Below are 19672 nucleotides of genomic sequence, written 5' to 3' on the forward strand. Positions count from 1 at the left end.
GTAATTATTAAGATTATTTTTAAAGATTGGACGTGATTAATAAATTGTACAATACCTAATCACATCAGTTTTATCGGAATCCAGCTATAGAAGAAAATCCGTTTCGTCCATACTAAACGAATTTTCTATTCTAGTATAGTGAAATAAAAAAAAATATAACGCAAGTCCATACTTGCGTTATAATTTTTTTTATTGCACTATACTATAATATACTTTAAATTCTTTAAAAACTCTGATGTAAGTACATAGATGTTTTATTTATCAATCGTAAGAACTGTGGAAGTAAAAGCTTATTGGCTCTTTATAGTGTTTACTCTGTGTGTGTGTGTGTAGGGTTGCCATGTAATGTATGGGACTAGTGATTGAGACGACTCCGCGATAAACTCCTTTATTGAACTTATTAATTATATTACATGATGTATCTTATGCTATTATATAATGTATCTTATATTATTATATTACTACAATACAAATTTTCATTACATCTGCTTTCATAGGAAAAGTTTATAATAATTACTTCGCATGAACTACCTCTATTAAAAATACAAAAATTGTGCAATTTTCATAAATTTTGTTGAGCTTCTCCTCCGTCTCCTCTTTTATGTATGAAGTTAAAAACAGCGTCGATGACTCTCTTCCATATTGCACTCAAGGCTGCCTTCTGAAGTTCATTTTCCTCATACGTCTCCATCACAAATTCCATTGCGTACGGTATTCCAAATACCTGAAAATGTTAATCACGTTTGTAAGGCCGTAATGTACATTTTTTTCACGGGCTTGAGGTCAATAAGGATTTAGGCGAGGAACTAATCCTGAGGATTTATTACATAAATGGTTTTATTACTGTTTGTTCGTTACGAAACATAACAAAAATTCCAATCCTATGAAAAATGTTCATGGGCTGAATTTTCTCTTAATGGTATTATTTTAATTCTTACCAGCAAGCTTCAAAAATACAAACAGTGCATGTCTTCCCGCTTTAGAACGTCGCAAACAGCATTACTAATAAGAGTTGACGTCAAGCAGGTGGCTGTTCGTAAAATAGACAGATCTTCGAGAAGACCCTGACCGAAAGTGAATGAGAGAAAGAAAGAATGAAAAGGTACATACAGTGGAAGCGTAATCGACGCTAGTTCCGGCCACCTTCCCGTACCAGTGGTACAGTGTGTCAGTGGTCACTGTCATCCTTTGGAAACTAGCATTTCTCATAGCTTCGTCAATCTCGCCTTTCATGTCCATATATTTGTCGTCGTCGGTTTGTGCCTCTGTATAGCCTTTTGGGTACAATACTGCTTCGCCCTGAAATGTTTTAAGAGAGAGCCAGATGAATTTGCGAGTCAGAATAAAACGGATCGAATTCACACACTTTATTGACCTCACATACCTAAGTGAAATGAGAAAGAAAGACAATACGCTATGCACGCAGACGTGGCGTTACAGTCGCTGACAATCAATTATTGACTCCCTGACGACTACATTAAGTTTGCTCGACTCTAGTTAAAAATTAATGATACAAACCCTAAAAGTTTTTGGTATAAACGATCCAGCATGGACGTGTATGTACGCGATGATCTTGTGACCGTACCGGTGGAGGACGTCCCTGATGGCCCTGGTCTCCGGCTCGGAGAAGGCCGTGGGTCCAGGGAAGTTGTAGCTGCAAGGCCCTGTGACTTGGACCGTTCCCCAAGCCACGTCAAAGTTACGGTCAAGGGCTACCCCGTGGCAAGTTCCTTGTGGCGCCATATTTTTGATCCAGTGTGGGTCCTGAAGATACATTTTGTTGATATCAAGTTTATACAAAATTCAAAAAACATAAGGTAAAAATAAGACGAAATCTGAAAACCAGTCCAATGACATAAAATTTTGAGAAGAAAAACTGATAATACATGTATGATTTTCAGCTCAATTTAAGACCATATTCCTAATTTGGGATCAAAACCCAGATTCTTCTTGTATTAGACACAATAACGTTAATAAAACCAGTTGGTACTCGTATAAATTCAAAGCCCAGCAGTGGGATACTTGATGGCTCAAAATTGAATGAATATATATTATAAAATAAATACTTACATTAAATGTTTCGGTATACCCATCTGGATTAGCCACTGGTATTAAGTATATATCAAACTGGTCCAAGTGGTCTAAATAATAGTTGAGTAATTGCATGAATCTCTTATTACGGGTCAAGCATGGCAGCTGTCGGATACCCTTCGTTGTGAGAGCATGGACTATAAAAATGATCCTTTTCTCCGGTGCCTCATCTATGTACTTGTCCTCATTGGCTCTGAAGTATTTACTTATAACACTTGCCTTTTCGGCCATTTTTAAAATCAATATTTCGTTATATTCAAATGTCCGCCCGATCACTTCAATAGTTATATTGGTTTCTTTTCCAAGAGTTTCAGACATTTGTTCCATGCTCTGTTTCAGCTAAAATGAAAATCCCACTAATATTATAAAGGCGAAAGTTTGTTACTCCTTCACGCTCAAACGGCTGGGCCAATTTTTATGAAACTTAGTATTGGGGTAGCTGATACCTTAGATTAACACATAGGGTACTTGTTAACCTGAACCTGAAAGTACGCGAGTCGCGTAGAATTTGGTCACAGAATAACAATAATATTTTTATATCTGTGAATTTGGCAAAAAAGTCTGATAGTATTGAGTATCACACTTTTTAGTAGCGCCATCTACTTTATAAAAGCCATTGCGATTTATAAAGTAGATGCCGCTACTGTGTATAAAATCGTAAGTTTTTGTTAAATAATTACGCGGGTAACACCGCGAGGTGCAGCAAGTATAATATAATCACTAGCTTTGTCGATGTTTGACGGCGGAAATTAGTGGTCATTATCCAACCGATCTAAATGAGCGCCAAGCTCATTTTGACAATTAGAAATATACATTTACATAAAACAATATTTCACATAAAAAAGGCCGCGAAGTTGAGATTCTCGATGGCTGATCATGCGTCAACTCGTGAACGGATGCTGCCGTGGGAACTGGTAAGCTGGATGTATGTAATAGTTATTTTCATATTTTTTATATACCTATTTTATGTTTTTTTACATACGATCGTATACTTTTTGACCATGTTATATTACTAAAAAAACAATAATGGCATGATAACGACCAGCATTATTTCTTTTAATTTTAATTAATTTTTAGCATTGATAAAAAAATATGTACTTTTTAATTTCTGAATATATGTTTTGACTGTGCAATTTATAAATTACGGATAAATAAATACTTACAGAATATGCAGAAAGATATTCCAGGGAATCGCTCCCATCTTCTTTGCTACCATCGTCTGGTGGTGTACGTATTTTACTGAAAATCAATCAAACTTTTTTTGTTATCATATGAAAACACTGTTTCCTAACTAATATTATAAATGCGAAAGTAGGTTTGTTTGTTACCTCTTTACGCTCTATCTACTCTACCAATCTTCTTGAAATTTTGCATACATATAGTTTGAAGTACGTACATAGGCTACCTTTCATCCCGGAAAAATAACTGCGCCCGTGGGAAATCACGCGGGCTAGGCCGCGGTCAACAGCTAGTTGGATTATAGATTAGTTTAAAACTATTGAAATAAATTATTTTACTGTATTGTCTGTAATCTGTTTGTGTGCTTAATAAATATAATAAAAATTATATTACATTATTCTTAGATCTGTTACTGAGATGGTCGGCATCAAAAAGTTCGACAAAGAATGGCAAGAGAACACAAAGGAGGAGGAATGCGTGGAAGAAGTTAGGGGAGGCTTTTGCCCAGCAGTGGGGCTCAATCGGCTAATAAGAAATAAAAAAAAGATGTCCACTTACGTTGATACTTGTGGCTTAGTTACATGTGTTGGGTCATGTTTGTCTTCTTGACGTGTGTCTATTCTGGTTGATCTGTAATATAATAAAAGTTTCATTGAATTTCGTCCTCTTCCGCGTCTGTCAGTCTGTCTGTTCGCGATAAAATCAAAAATTATTACACGGATTTTCATGCGGTTTTGACCAGTGGATATTGTTAATTCCTGAAGAAGGTTTATTATTTAGTATGTTTTACCCGAGCGAAGCAGGAACGGGCCGCTAGTAAAATATAAAAATTTACTACACTACATTTATACACACGAATTGAAGGTTCAGCTGTGATTTTAAAACCGACCGCCCGTTTAACACCAACCCCCCCTGGAAACCATTTAGCCCATATTATTTATATTGCCTACCTTATATTACCTAGTAAGACGTGTAATAATACATATTATTAACAGTTACCAGCTTTTTGCAGTCCTAAGTCGTCTGGTAAGAGATCCACGGAAAGATATGGAGTGGTCAAAAATTGAAATTTTACTACTAGCCACTTGCCTAACGTCAACCCCCTAGGGAATACTTATGTTGCCTATTAGCAGGCTTTTAATCCTGTCATGTCATAAGGACTGTCCACGTGTTCACCTGTCATATTGATGTTAAACCCCGATTTTGATGAATAAATACATAATTTTTGAATGGGCCAATGGTTTTTAGCGACCAGTGATTTTATTCTCATTTCCTAGTTACTATATATAGTATACATATTAATATCTATATTTTAGGATAGGTCATAATAAAGAAATAATAGTATCAGAAGTATTTATGTAATGCTTACTTTTGTTTCACATTTAATTTTCCGTCTCCCTTGTCACGTAATGGTTTCCTTATCCTGCGCCCCAAGTCGCCATTTCTGTCCGAAAAAATATCACATTTTTTTGTACTGTACATCATCTTTACTTGTACTAAAAGCACAGATTCTTTAAGGCCAGGACGCAACACCTACTAAATATATTTGATTTTATTGCATATTCCATACTCTTAATAATCAAAGAAGTAGTAAGTAACTCAAATAGTAAATGACCAGCCTTGCAATTCTGTAAAGTTCGAATTTCAGCTCGCTCTCACCTTCTCCTAGCAACCTGTGATTATTGAATCGCATTTCCATCAACAAGCCCGCCAGCTAAATGGGCCTTCACTTCCGCAATACTTTGCTCTGTCCCCCCGTAAGGAATAAAGACGTGATAACGTATAGGTACATATCAGAAAACGGGTCATTATTATGCAAGTGACTTTCAATGAAACAGGCAGCCTGAAAGCGGCACGAACCCACCAGTAGTCATAGTCATACCCATAGATAAAAGAAATATGGTCATACCACAGACCGTGCTATAGGTAACATACCTAAAATTGGGTTTATTAGCACTTCTTCTGTTCTCGAATTTCGGTATTCTGGACCTGGAAAATATCAAAGAAATCAAAATGTGAAAACTATGAATTTGCACTTTCTTAATTGCTCAAAATAGGTACCTATAAAGATACTATTTTATCCTAAGAAACAGAAATCATAGTAGCTGAAAAACCATCAATTATAGTGCAGTTTCACTCACGATGTTTTCCTTCACAAACGATGACTAATGAAAACTGCCATTCTAAAGACATTAAGATACAATTAACATTTGACATGAGTAGGATTCGAACCCAGTCCACCAAAAGGCAGGGCATACCTTTCGGAGTCAACGCCCTTCAAGAAGAAGTAACTTACATGAATATTAATTACTTCATTAAAATTGCTTACCAATAGTCCAATTCATAAATGTCTTTTTTATTTATTTCACCATCAGCTAAAAGTTAAAAAAAAGTATTTTACCAAAAATATATTTTTAAATGTTTCATTTACTAAAGTTATTAACCAATGTTATAGCTACCCAAATGCAAAAGTGAGTTTATTTGTTACCTTTTCTCTCGTCATCTCTCTCTCTCTGTCTCAAAAAAACAGGGGAAACTGTTTCTTTCTCCGGCGTTAAGCTTTGGAGCCCTGGGTTTGTCGAGCGTTCGAGACTGCTTTGTATCTGCATTCTTAGTTGACAGTACTGCAAAGGGAGATGGATATAGGGTACATTTCTTCCCGAAAAAAGTACTGCCCCCGTGGGAAATTCACAGAGCAACGACGCAGGCAAACGCTAGTTTAACCATAAAGTAATGAAAACCTAATTGCATAGGTACACACAGACACTTCCAAAATGGTGAATTAACTTATTTATTAAACTCAATTTAGAGCCTCTTAAATTAATATAAAATTAATACTGACCAAAATTTACTTCTATCCAAATTACACTTAACATTAACAATTCTAAAAACATAGCTTCCAATTATATTATAACCATTTAGACCTGGTTTTCAATTTAAATAAATTCCCTTGTCATATTTTAGAAATACAAACATAAACCTACTAAATAATATGTGAAGTTATGGCTATAATTTAACGATCGTAGAAATATTTATTTTTATTGGTATAGAAAAAGAAAATGTAGCGATTTCATTTTGTACTGATTGGTACAACATTTTATTATTTTTACCTTGATAATATATGAAAAAAATCTGTATGTATGATGCATGAACTGAAAATACGTAAAATTTTTTGTAGAATAGAATTTTATGATAGAACCATTTCAACAAACTTCAAAATTCAAAACAAATTCAAATATTTAACTACTTACAGAAATTAAATAAAAATGAATAACTGATGTAGACATAAACAGTATTACCTTAATTTTGTCTTTTAGTTTAGTTTGTTTTACAGAAGAAATTACCTAATACCTATGTGCAAACTTTATTTCACAATTTGTGTACACAGAGAGACTGTTTACAAGCTCTTTGAGAAGCTAATATAGCCTCTTTTTATGGAATTTAAATACTAGTGCTTTATTACTTAAAAAAAACAGGAAATCAATGTATAAAAGAAATGGCCCTTTGACCGAGATCCTAAATCTTGACCAAACATTAAAAATTTCATGGTCCCCTAAAAGTTTTACTGTGCAAAGATCTACCGCACTGCAATATTATGGCTTAAGTCAAATGCGCGCAGCGTTATATAAAGTCACAGGGCCCTTCACGCCCTAAACTACCTCATGTTGCCCAATAAGCGAAGAGCGATGACAATCAGATAGTGATAAAGCCCTTTTTCTAGCAATTCAAGTCACTGCTAAGCTAAAGTCTCATTTAATAGTTTCCACGCATTCATATCTTTGGTAAAGCCATACTTTTTATTAATTCTACATTGCAATATTCCAACTAAAAATCCTTATTTGAATGTCTGCTTCCCGAGGTTAATATCTAATAAATTTATTTATTATATTAATAAATTTATTACAATTTACCATTACAATTATGATGCCGGTAACCGACTAATAAATAACTCTCTTGTGCCTCGATTCTCCGCGCTCGACGGATTAATGTACCTGATAAATACAAAGGTATCCATTTTTTATAAACGCTTTTCCTCCCATATTGCTCCACACAGAAAGAATCGTAAACTCTTTAAGATTTACACCTACACAAAAAAACTGTTAGGTCGGAGTCAATCTTCATCTGAACAATGTTAATTGGACCTTTGGTAGTAAGAACCTCTGGGCACTTCTTCTTCTTCATAGTCGTATTCCTCATGGCTGAGGGTCGTGGTCATTACATGGACGGAAACACACGTAACAACTTTCTTGGCATTATTAATGGAGTGGTTTGCCATTGCCTTCTCTAAGTGTGCAGGTTTCCTTACGATGTTTTTCCTTCACCGGAAGCAAGTGGTGATCGATGAAAACTACTATACATGAGTCGGATTGGTATACAAACTCATGTGGCACGAGTAAGATTCGAACCTGGGACCTTTCGATCCACAGGCGGGGGTCTTAACCATTACACCACCACCGCTTCAACTTCTGGGCACTAGCACCTTCTGGTCGCAAAACTAAAAACCCCAAGATGCCTTTAAAACCGTTTAAAAACATTAATACCATGTGATATTGACTCGTTAACTCTAGAATTGGGTACATAATATTAACTGTTGCTCGCAAATCCACATGCGGTAGCCTATGTTGGACCTCGCATATCTTGAACTATATTTATTTAAAATTTCATCAAAATCAGTGTTTTTAAGCCGTGAAAGACATAAAAACTTTCATGTCCATGAGCTGCGGTGTTTGCATACCATAAGGCACCCTGCATGCTTATTATCCCCCTATACTGTAAAAAACTCTAGGCTCCGACGCTCGGCGACTAGGATACACGAATAAAAAAAATACAATATGTATTATTTTTAATTTATTTCAAACAAATACTATCTCATCAATGTAATTTTTTATGATCATTTAATATAATATGCAGTAACATATTCAGGGGCTTTTTTCTGTTCATTTATTTCTTCTTTGAGAGTTTCTTCTTTTTGTATTGGTTTTCTGAAAATACATCATGATTTAAGCTCAAATATTCTTGATATAATTATTCGGTACGGACCGTTTCAAAACGTACTTAATCTCAAGCCGGCTCTAAACTATATGCCAAACTTTGGCGGATTCGGTATACCTACATTGCTGTAAATAATATAACACGCAATGTTAATGCAATCGCGTCGGCTGTCCACGTTAGACAATAGTGTGGAGATGGCATTTTGGATACTAGTAGTGTTGTTGTATAATCTGTGAATTGGGTAACTATGCAGCATAGATCAACAAAAAGAAAAAAAGGCACACAGAGCAAGCCAAGCGTGTGGTTAAACGGTAAAACTAGAAAAAAAAATACTTTTTCATTCATTCATATTCATATGATGTGATTCATATGATGAATGAAAAAGTATTTTTTTATTATCCATTAATCATTTTGGAATAAATATATATGTGATAGCTGATAAGCCAGTGTCGTGTATCTTACGACAATATCCGTAAATTGTTCGTACTTTGATTTCATTCATTATTTTATTAAAACGTAAATTAAATATAGGTATATATATGAGTGAAGCGGTGGTGGTGTAATGGTTAAGACGCCCACGTGTGGATCGAAAGCTCCCAGGTTCACATGAGTTTGTATATAAATCTGACTCATATATAGTAAATTTTCATCGACCACCACTTGCTTCCGGTGAAGGAAAACATCGTGAGGAAACCTGCACACTGGTTGATTTTACTTTTACTGGGTGTGTGAAATGGAGAAGGCAATGGCAAACCACTCCATTAATAATGCCAAGAAAGTTATTGTGTGTGTTTCATTCCACGTAATGACCACGACCCTCAGCCATGAGGAATACGACTATGAAGAATATATATGGGTATTCCATAATGTGAGTAGATACGTTTACTTGTTTCATTTATATTGTTTTGCCTGTTTGATAAATATATGATGCTTACTTGGACTTGTCATTTATAATTTCGGTCACTGATATTTCGCTGTTAGCTTTGGGATCTCTGTAAGATAAAATACCTTAAGATATTTTATTTATTACCACATTATTATTAACACAGTCACTGGTTTCATTACAGTATAAAGATATAAATTCGAATCGATGCTATCGATTTGGTGCATAGATTTGGGGTATAATTTATAGAAATACAAGAAAAATTAAATAAGGTAAGTATTTTTTTACTCCTTTTTTAGACAGGTTTCACATTAGTGAGTTCAACTCAGTCCCGAGTATGGCGGAACTCCATGGAACTCCAACAGATATTCTCGTCTGTTGTGAAATCAGGGGGGGCTATTATGTTCAATCATATTTGTATGTTCATTTTTCTGATTGGCCCGGGTCTTGGATATTTTTCTATATATATATTTGTTATAAAATATAGTATCGTTGAGTTAGTATCCCATAACACAAGTCTCGAACTTACTTTGAGGCTAGCTCAGTCTGTGTGATTTGCCCTAATATATTTATTTATTTATGTAATATAAAACACGTAGCACGTTGTAATAAAGTGCTATTGTCTCCACACGTTCTCTTTTTTACATAATGCGTACGGGAAAAAGAAACAGCATTTGGACGTTAGTAACGTGTTACTATATTATATAACGTGTATTATATATATAGTGTATTATATGTATAGTATTAACGTGTTTCTATATTACGTGGTAGATCTTCAGTATACTATACTTGTTTAAAGGTGGTCCATCGGCCTGATACGATTTTCTATTATTAATGTGTGGCTTCCTGGTCCTGAAATAAAAAAAAGTTTTGAGAATTTTAAGAATTTTTTAATAGTTGTAACAAAAAGTCGAGCATGTGCCTGTATGTAATTGTTCACTCCAAATTACAAATTGCAAAGGCAGACACATTTTATAAAGGTTCCATTTTTTGAAGCCTAAAATAGAAAGCCATGTCAGCCATCTTTAGTCAAAACTTTCGAATTTAAACATTTTTAGGGTTACATCAACTGCCTAAATTCATCACTATTATCAAATCACAGGGATTCATATATGGGTAGCTGATGTGTGGTCGACTGAACAACATACAAAAAACACTTTGACCAGTAAAGTTGAGTCAGCGTTAAAAGGTAGGCTCTAATCTTAGTTAAGTATCTATATATTGTAATTTATACATCTTACCAAAACTCCAATTCATATATGTCCTTTTGAACTCCACCTACAAATTATAAATAATTTAGTAATTATGAAAAAAAAAATGTTCCAAATAAAGTGTGCACATTGTACACGATTTTTTAAAATGTTGTCGCCATAATAAAATATCTAGTTTAAATAATAAACATGATAACAACCACTGATATCTGGGGTCCAACGCACGGATTTCGTTATCCTTCTGTAAAAACTTTTTTTTTTAAGTATTAAACAGTAGCAAGTAATAAAATATGTCTACGATCTCTTTTAGCTGTGAAAAAATCAAACTTGCAAGTCAACCCGAACCCGATTTCATTGGGGAATCAAAACCTATAGAGTTACTTCCCATTGAATTGAAATGATGAAATTTAACAAGTAGTTAACTATGTATTACAGCAAATATTAAGGAATAAATCTGAAAATTTTTTATAAGAGAAAATACTAAAGCTAATTTTACCGAACCGGTGCGGGAGGCTAGTTTCTAAACAGATATATATTGTTATTTTAAAATTAACGAATCATAATGATTATATCCGCATAATGAGAACCTTTTGAAGGAAGACCAAGAGAAACTGTCCCAATACTTGGACGTTGTCCACGAGGGCGCCGTTGCCGGGTAGAAGGTCCTAAGGTTTTCGTCATTCTGTTAAATGGCCGCCGAACCAAGTTTCCCTTTCCCATAGCGGGTGACTTTAAAGGCCTGCGGAGTTTCCCATTGGCCCCCTTGCCGGCTAGGGGTCCCTTGCCGGTTTGGCGTCCCTTGCCGGCTTGGGGTCCCTTGCCGGCTGGGGGCATTTTACCCCCAGGCCGCCGTGTTAGCGGCCGCCGCACCAAGCGTTTTGTGGACCGCGTCCCCATCAGGGACTTTTGTGGCAAGAATGCATCCGCTGGAGCCCGGCTCACTGCTGGTAGCGTCATTTCTACTCCGGGTCTTATCCCCGAAACTGATAGATATCCATTTTTATTATTTTTTAATTTTTATTTTTTTAAAAGAGACAAAGAATAAATAAATTTTAATAATAATTTGGTAGCAACTTGTAAATATATTATCTCACGTTTGGGTTTTATAATACTCATACAATGTTTTGATTTTATTTTAGTGTTAATATTTTATTTACTGGAACAGGATCCAAGCTGCAGTCACGGTGGCACAAAAGCAATGCTTGGCCTGTTAAGATACATGTGACAAGGAGACTGTGGAGATTGTAACACTTCAGAAGGAGATAGGGGTAAGGAATGATCACCTTTTAATACGAAATGCAGCATCCTTATCTCCTGAAGATTGGGTTGCAAAACATGCCACTAAGAAAGCAGTCGCTAGGACCAGGCTGTGTATATTCGTTGTACGATAAACTAAAATCCTATGAAGGGCAGAAGTTTATATTATACATACATCCTGGCATAGGATCATAGTGGCACAAATCGGTCCAAAAGTAACTAACGTTAGTTATATCTCACATCATGAAACTTTTTGACTAAGACTCTGGAATCCAGCTGAAAAGCAGTGCTTCAGAGTATATCGTTTCGCCCAAGTTTACGAACTATAAGCCCTATTTTTGGCCTAAGAATAAACATAGTGCCATTTCACTTCATGGTTCATACAGGAGTATGTATAAACCTCTCCATTTCATGTTTTTTATATATGAAAATGTGCTCCGTAAGGCATTGCAGCAGGCCCAACGAGCGCGGAGATCAGCGGTATGAAGCTAAACTAGAGCATATAAAGGACAGAAAATGGAGTTGCGGGGCTCGGATTTGGCAATGCTGCGCTGGTTGTGGGATGTCACAGGTCACGACTGTGTCTGTGTGAAAGACCCACAATGGCGGCTGCTTTTCTATCCGTAACATAGCAGACAAACGATTATGTGACGAACAAAAATGTACGGCTATGCAGCTTCAGCCTGGTCGAGGCAGAAGAGGCAGACCCAGAAAGTACTGGTTTGATGTCGCCAACGGAGACTTTAGAAAGAGATAAAAAATTGATACCGACCAGAATTAACTTCCAACCAAATCAAACAGATCACATGTATGACTAACAATTTTAAAAACATACTTAGTTCACAGTAAAATAATATATAGATTTAGTGGAAATTTTCAATTCAAATAAATTGCCGTGTCATAGTTTTATAAAACCCATAAAACGTAAACCGAGTATATGATGTTTGATATTAGAAATGTGCTATTTTTATTGGCATAGAAAATGTAGTGATTTCCTTTTGGTTGACCAATAGTTTTTCTTTTGCGTAATGCAATTTGATAATATTTGATAGGTATTCCGCAGTAGAGGTGACAGAAAAAAATGTTATGATATTTTTCTTATTTTTATGGGCGTTTTTATGCAGAAAGCACTTATGTTATTGTTCATTTGCCAAATTTTGGCTTATCTCAGAGATATGGTAAATTGTAGAAAAAATAAGTATTTAACTAAACCACAAAATTGTACATAACTTCATAAATTTTATAGGCAAGAGAAACAAGTTAGGTAGGTATACATTAATATTTATTTTTATTTAATATAATATGCAGAAAGACGTTCCGACGGTGCCTTAAGTTCATCTTTTCTTTCGTTACGTTTTTCCTCAAGTTGTGGACGTTTTCTGAAAAGAAAAGTACAATATTTACAGATACAGAGAAACTATCACGTCTAACCCTAACGGGTTAGACAGAGCCATAGGTGAAACTCGAAGTGCACGTTAGCTCATTGGCGGGTTTATTGTTCGAATAGAGATTATATACTGACAGATTATCCTATCACCTATGAGAAAAAACTCCAGTTTAAAGCCCTTTCCATCGATTGACTTAATAATCGGCATAAGAGGAGTAGCACCTGGTACATCCTATGTTTCCCTTTCGCTCCCAGCCCAGCATATAAACACAATACTTACAACAACATAAACAAAAAAATTACAATTCATTTCGTACAAGATATATCAGTTACAAACTACAAATAAAAAAGAAATCCCTTTTTGGGATAAGTCCGCCTTTGTGTACGCGTCTCTTTTATTTTACTGCTTTTAATATGCATTGCGTTAATATTAATATATTATTAACAAACAAAAATGTGACGAAACACGAGATGTCGTTGTGCAATTGTTTCAAAAGGATGGTATTGTGAAAAAACTGGTAATGTCAGTCAAAAATCTTAACTTACTTTTCACCCAGCCATCCAAAATTTATGACATTCTTGGACTGCGGTCTGCTCGCTCGCTGTCGCAACGCATGACACGATGAGCATGGCGGCTGCCGGGTCCTGACATTGTTATTTATGTGAAAAAAACCCCCTAACGTATCTATTAACTAGGCTAAATTGACACGCGTTAGTCACTATAAGACCACACGAAGTTGCCCACAAGTGGTTTGTTTTTGTTTTGTTTTTAATTTAACCAATTAATAAATTAAATATTATTAATCAATTCACCATTTATGTTGTTAGCCACGTGTGATCTTAAACATAGGGTACGTTGCACCTGTAAACTTTGACTTTAACGTACGCACAAAAACGCAAAGGACGTTATTTTATCTAAATGTGGTGCAACCTAACCCATTGACAGTAACGTGAAAGATTTATCTTATCATAAATGTTACACATATTCACTGCGATATTTTATCATTATACATATTTTAAACTTTTACACTATTAAAATATTACAGTACTAAATGTTACCCGGTGCTTCGCTGCCGTGGGAATTTTGAATTAAAATATAGCCTATAGCAATCTTGGATAATGTACCTTTCTAATGGTCAAATAATTTTTCAAATCGGTTCGGTAGTTTCGGAGATTATCCGTTTCAAACATACAAACTCACAAACGCTTACCTCTATATAATAATAGTATAGATTTACAAGATTCATTTTTTTTTATAAAGTTGGATTTTTTTTAATCCAAAAATTTAATTAAGAAGGATTAAAATATCTTGTTTCTGTAAAAGTATCAAAAAATATATATATAATGTGTATTTTGATAACAATTTATTAATTTATGAAAAAAGAGGTTACGAATGTACGGCTTAAAATCTTGAAGAATCTAGCCTATAACGTCGCGTCGCCTTGAGTGTGTTATTAATTTTTAGAAAACAGATTTTTTAAATTGCTTAGTAAAGTTTTTACGTTCAATGATTTCATAAGTCAAATAATTAGTTTGCGTCCAATTTATAGTTATGTATATAAAAACAGTTTACCAAAACTCCAATTTATATATGTCTTGGTCCTTACCTAAAATAAAAATAATAAAATACTTTAATATATTTAAAGATATATTTCCATTGAAATATGTTTGTCCTAATTTACAAATTAAATAGAAAACAAATATAAAAATGATTACATTTTAGCTGTTCGTTAATATATTAAGTAGATACATGATTATTATGGTTTTATTCAAGGCTATGTAGTCTAATAACTTGGTTCCGTACACTTTTGCTTGCATTTCGGCCTTTTTTTATTAGAGTTGCATTTCGGGTCGCACCTCGGCTTCCGGGTCCTGCAACAAATATTTTTGATTTGCCCTCGCAACGATGACGATCGTAAAATATATGGTGTATTCGTTATTATTCGCTTTTAGACCACACGGGGCTGTTTGCGTGGTCATGGTCATATGTTTAAACTCGAAAACAAAACATATTGATTCACCATGAGCCCACATCATTATTTATTAGTACAGTCGTCATAAGATAGTGATAAATAAACAAAAACAACTTACCAAAACTCCAATTCATATATGTCTGTTTCATCCGAATCTAAAATTAAAAATAAAGAAACCTGTATAAATATTTGACTATGAGAAATGTTTTATCGCTCTTGTCCCAGTCTACAAACTGAATTTAAAAATATTCATTTAGTTTTCTTTATAAACGAATGTATTTTTATATAAATTAAATAATACACCGTTAGTCTAGGAAAGTAGAGTAATTACTTAGTCGTTATATTATAATTTTCAATTACATTATTACGCTGTTTTCATTATTCACACAGAGTAAACATTTGTTTAAGATTGCGTGCGAAACGATTATACATAATATCTTTAAATGTGACTGGGATACAATATCTTTTATCCTATTATAAATTATTTTAAAAATTTGAAAATCTTAAATAGAGAAGCGAATTTTCTATACTATCCATATAATTATCACAATTTTATTTTCCAGGCTGCGGTAACTTCCCATCAGGTGGACCGCATGTCTGTTTGCTTGATTAGTATAAAAAAACTTTTACTTCTACTTGACAGTAACAATATTTAGGGATAAAATGGAAAAGTGAAATTCATATATTTACCTTTCTTTTTGCGTTCGATGGGCTTGTCCAACTTTTTTAATTGAAAAGACGGCTTATAATTAAATACTAGAACTTCATAATCCGGTTTTGCAAAATTTACTTCAAGCCAAAACACAGCTAAAACTAACAGTTTCACAAACATAGTTGCAATTAAATAGTTGGCATTTTCAAGAAAATTTTGATGCAAATAAATTTTTGTATCAAAATTCAATAATAAAAACCTAAATGAACTACGTATATAATGAGCTTCACGCATCACGAGTTCTGATTACAATTTAACGATCAAAGGAGTGTGTTCCTTATTATTGGTATAGAAAATTTTGTGATTTTGGCTTTAATACATGACCAAAAGATAGTTCACTTATATCTAATTAATGTTCGACACGTTGACACCTCCGGCCTGCGTGGTATGGATTCCTCTTGCTGGAGCCCTGACCACCACCGATAGCTGCGTCTAAACCTCTACCCAGAGCCACCCAATTTATAATTTCGTTTTTTACAAAATACCTATGTCAATCTAATTATAAAAATAAGTCTAGATAATGTATAAAATATAAGTGTAAAAGAGTGTTTAAGAAAAGTTTACTTTAACGCTGCTAATATAGCATTTTACGGTCATTATTATCTGATCTAATCAAAGAACATGAAGGACTCCACGTACGGGTCAAAAACATTGTTCTAAAATAAATACATCTATAGAAATAAATTGAATTTACGTCGGCATGAGACGTAAATATATTAATTAATTAGGCCGAACCGGCATGGTCTCGATAGCTTAGTGGCTCACTGTCCGAATATATAGGGATATGTATTAAATTCCCGTTCGATTTTAATCCGGTGATTGTCAATATTATTTTCCTTTATTTCTAAATTATGTCGTAGTCAATATTTAGACTGGAAATCAGTCAAGCATGAAGAATAGACTTACCCATACCACCGTCTACGATTGTGGAACCCATCCAGCCCAGTCCTAGTGGGCTTTGTAAATGGCAGTCTGCAATCCATACGTGGTAGATATTAGTTGCAAATCAATATTTTATCTAATATAGTGTATGCGACCTATCACTATACGTCTGTAAGTAATTGTAAAATTCTACACTTAACTTCAATAAAACCTGAAACCAGTGTTAGCGATAACATACTCGAAAAACAGAATGTTTTGATCTTTAATTTATTAGGTACTAGCTCTACCAGGATCATCTTCCCGTATCCAAAAAATCATCTAAATAATTACTGGGTACCTTATGTTACTTCAAAGGTAAATTCATCTACCTATTTTTATTTTTGCCAAGAGTAAATAAATGACAAATAATATTAGGGACAAATGAAGACAAATCATACAGATTTTAATTAGCCCCAAAGTACGTGACTAGTGTTATGAGATAGAAGAACTATCAAGTTCCAAGTCAATCAGAAAACCATTCTACTTCATGACCGGGAATCGAACCTTGAACCTTCGGGGTACCTGTCCTTCAATGGGTTATGGTAACATTAATTATTCTGTACCAACATTTGCATTCCTCTTTTTTGTTGATGATTGATGGATGATAGTGCGTACTTATATAGACTCACCTATTCCCGAATCTATGATTTGAGAGTACATTCAGCTTCCTCCTGAGCGACAATATCAATGGTAATCTGCAACACAATTAATGACAGTCATTATATTGGCCTTCTTAACGTGTGATTTGAAACAATCGGCCGGCCCCGTTGCTATTGTCAGCGACTGGCGCCGCGCGCTATGGTAGTTTCTCAGTTTATTCATTACAAACAAAAAAAAATCTCTTTATAATATTAGTATGGAAGTAGGGATTAGTTTAGCCATAATATTAGTATGTAGATATGTATTTAGATTAACACTTACACAGGCAAGTCCTCTGGATTCTTAGGCAATAATGCTCTATTATTGCGATCGTCGTAGACTCTATATAGTATTGAAAACAATAGACTTATTAATCACAATCATCATATAAAAAGAAATGTAAAAATAAAGAAGTGTTTGTTACCTCTTCACGCTCTATCTACTCTATCAATCTTATTGACATTTTGTATACATCTAATTTGAAATCTGGAAAAGGACATAAGGTACCTTTTATTTATCCCAGAAAAATAAATGTTCCCGTGGAAAATTTACGCAGGCGAAGCCGTGCTTGCTCTCTGTCATTTGAGCATATCCCCGGTTGCTACCTCAGCCGTTGACCGCCAGAGTTCAGGATCCGCTAACATTGAGCCAATAGTGTAACTTACTTAATGCTGAATGTCCAGAAGGATTTAGTTGCGTGTACGTTTTTTCGATCAAATCGTAGGTCAGGTTTCGATGTTGATACCCTATAAAATATTTTATTTACTAACACATGTGTAACCGTGCATCAAAGAACAATAAAATATAATTTAATTCATTCACGAATTGTTCGTCAATTTAATAATAAACAACGAGGGTTCCGTACTAAATTTCTTGAGTACTAATCGACCGCCATATGGTTTATAGCTGTATATTCTGTCGGTTTGTCTGTCAAGATCTTTTTTCTCAGGAACACGTTAGTCGTTAAGATATTAAATTTAGTCAAGGTTCTACCTAGGGCATATATTGCAAAACAAATAGAAATACGGTTTTATGTTTCAAGTAGATATCTTTTAACGTGATGGCTTACCAAGTATCCAGCTCGTAAATGTCATCACCATCGACTAAAATTGAGAATTATAAATTCTTAGTAAAAAAAATCTATAAGGCACATCAATTGTTAGATATAAGTTCTATTGTTTACGTTATAGTTAACTTTATTTTACTCTATAAAAATATAAACTTATGTCTACCAACCACAATTCACTTCCAAACAAATCACACTTATCACAAATGATTTTAAAAACATAACTTTCTCTAAATTTATTTGCATTCCGAACTAGAAAATTTTAAAACACTTCTCAAGTCAATTGTTTCATAATAAAAACGCATAAAACATGAAACAAATCAAAAAGTATTAAGTTACGATTTATACAACGATCGAGAAGTACTGTGATATATTTTTATTTGTACCAACGACAAATTGTGTTCTTTTGCACATCCTGAAGCTTTATGTACCTACGCAAATAAACTTCTTGAAATCCACTTACATTGTTAAAAATACGAATGAGAACATAGGATACTGTTCATCCCGATCCAGTCTTGGGAAAGTCACGCGGGCGAAGGCGTAAACAAAAACTAGTAGGCGATTAATAAGCATAGAAACCAATGGTATCATTTATTTTTACAAGATTAAAATTATAAGTCGGCCTGATTGCACACATAGATAAATAAGGGGATGTGGGCTTATTTTTTGCCCAGGACGTGAAGCAATCTCTGTTCGAAAGAAGTTTTTCCAAATATTCTTTTTACGTTTTTTATAACTATTATCTCGCATTTTAATCGTCATTAGTAAAATATTACACAGTGTAAGTATAATAAAGGAAAAAGAAAAAGCTTGTAATGTACTTTCTCAGCTTACAAAATAAATAAAAATAAATCCACTTAATAAAAGAAAACTGGCAGGCTATAAAAAGTGTTAATTTAAATCGGACCAAAAAGGCTTGTATGTTGAGATTTCACAGACAAGCTATCGAAATAGACAAAACACATAGGTATTCCAAATTTTAATTAAATGATCTGAATCATATGATACATACAAGACCTATTTAAGAATAACTTTTTAGATATTTTTTTAATTAAGTACTTAAATTTAAATGAAATTAGCTTTCTGTACGGTATGATATGAAACGCTAATAAAAAATATATAATTATTGCTATCATAAAATATTAAAAATACAAAAATAATGGTAATACGGCTGAAAAAACAATAGTAAATAATTAAAATTTTTTGATTCCAAATTTTAACGTCGTACGTATCGTAATAAATCTATCTCTCAAATGAGCGTATTCCCGGTTTCTTCCGCAGCCGTTGAGCGTCGAAGCCCAGGGTCCAATTATCGCAACATCTCATCTAATTATGACGTAGTCAATGATTTAGGGGGCGCA

General features: G+C 34.1%; 3 protein-coding genes across 15 annotated transcripts; all 3 read right to left on the reverse strand.

The window, feature by feature from the left end:
• Positions 1-372: 372 nt before the first annotated feature.
• On the reverse strand, positions 373-6307 carry LOC128677684 (carboxypeptidase B1-like). Its single transcript, XM_053758698.2, has 10 exons — positions 6113-6307; positions 5600-5645; positions 5206-5259; positions 4640-4714; positions 3829-3900; positions 3255-3330; positions 2071-2430; positions 1519-1764; positions 1111-1299; positions 373-724 (listed from the first exon to the last, which is right to left on the reverse strand). Exons 1-10 carry the CDS (start codon positions 6162-6164, stop codon positions 563-565), a joined length of 1332 nt encoding a protein of 443 aa, XP_053614673.1. The 5' UTR covers positions 6165-6307; the 3' UTR covers positions 373-562.
• Positions 6308-8098: 1791 nt separating this feature from the next.
• LOC128677831 (uncharacterized) lies at positions 8099-12641 on the reverse strand. 5 transcript variants are annotated; one of them, XM_053758957.2, is made up of 7 exons: positions 12386-12634; positions 11640-11756; positions 10944-11339; positions 10387-10423; positions 9935-9997; positions 9198-9254; positions 8099-8252 (listed from the first exon to the last, which is right to left on the reverse strand). In XM_053758957.2, the coding sequence occupies exons 2-7, from the start codon at positions 11659-11661 to the stop codon at positions 8162-8164; spliced, it is 666 nt and encodes a 221-aa protein (XP_053614932.1). In that variant the 5' UTR covers positions 11662-11756; positions 12386-12634; the 3' UTR covers positions 8099-8161. The 5 variants fall into 5 exon arrangements, with proteins under 5 accessions (XP_053614932.1, XP_053614934.1, XP_053614931.1 ...); XM_053758959.2 differs by lacking the exon at positions 11640-11756 and having other exon boundaries at positions 12449-12633; XM_053758956.2 differs by lacking the exon at positions 11640-11756 and having other exon boundaries at positions 12386-12632.
• Positions 12642-12881: 240 nt separating this feature from the next.
• LOC128677833 (uncharacterized) lies at positions 12882-18665 on the reverse strand. Of its 9 annotated transcripts, none has more exons than XR_008405571.1 (10): positions 18482-18664; positions 18315-18348; positions 17911-17991; positions 17528-17587; positions 17236-17301; positions 16592-16657; positions 15092-15128; positions 14805-14872; positions 14574-14607; positions 13547-13645 (listed from the first exon to the last, which is right to left on the reverse strand). XR_008405571.1 is itself a non-coding variant. In XM_053758965.2 (9 exons), the coding sequence occupies exons 3-9, from the start codon at positions 17264-17266 to the stop codon at positions 12902-12904; spliced, it is 426 nt and encodes a 141-aa protein (XP_053614940.1). In that variant the 5' UTR covers positions 17267-17301; positions 17911-17991; positions 18315-18348; the 3' UTR covers positions 12882-12901. The 9 variants fall into 9 exon arrangements, 5 of the variants coding, with proteins under 5 accessions (XP_053614940.1, XP_053614937.1, XP_053614938.1 ...); XR_008405572.1 differs by having other exon boundaries at positions 14717-14872; XM_053758965.2 differs by lacking the exons at positions 17528-17587; positions 18482-18664 and adding an exon at positions 12882-12992.
• Positions 18666-19672: the final 1007 nt, after the last annotated feature.

The sequence above is a fragment of the Plodia interpunctella genome, chromosome 18, assembly GCF_027563975.2.
Source record: "Plodia interpunctella isolate USDA-ARS_2022_Savannah chromosome 18, ilPloInte3.2, whole genome shotgun sequence".
Taxonomy (NCBI): domain Eukaryota; kingdom Metazoa; phylum Arthropoda; class Insecta; order Lepidoptera; family Pyralidae; genus Plodia; species Plodia interpunctella.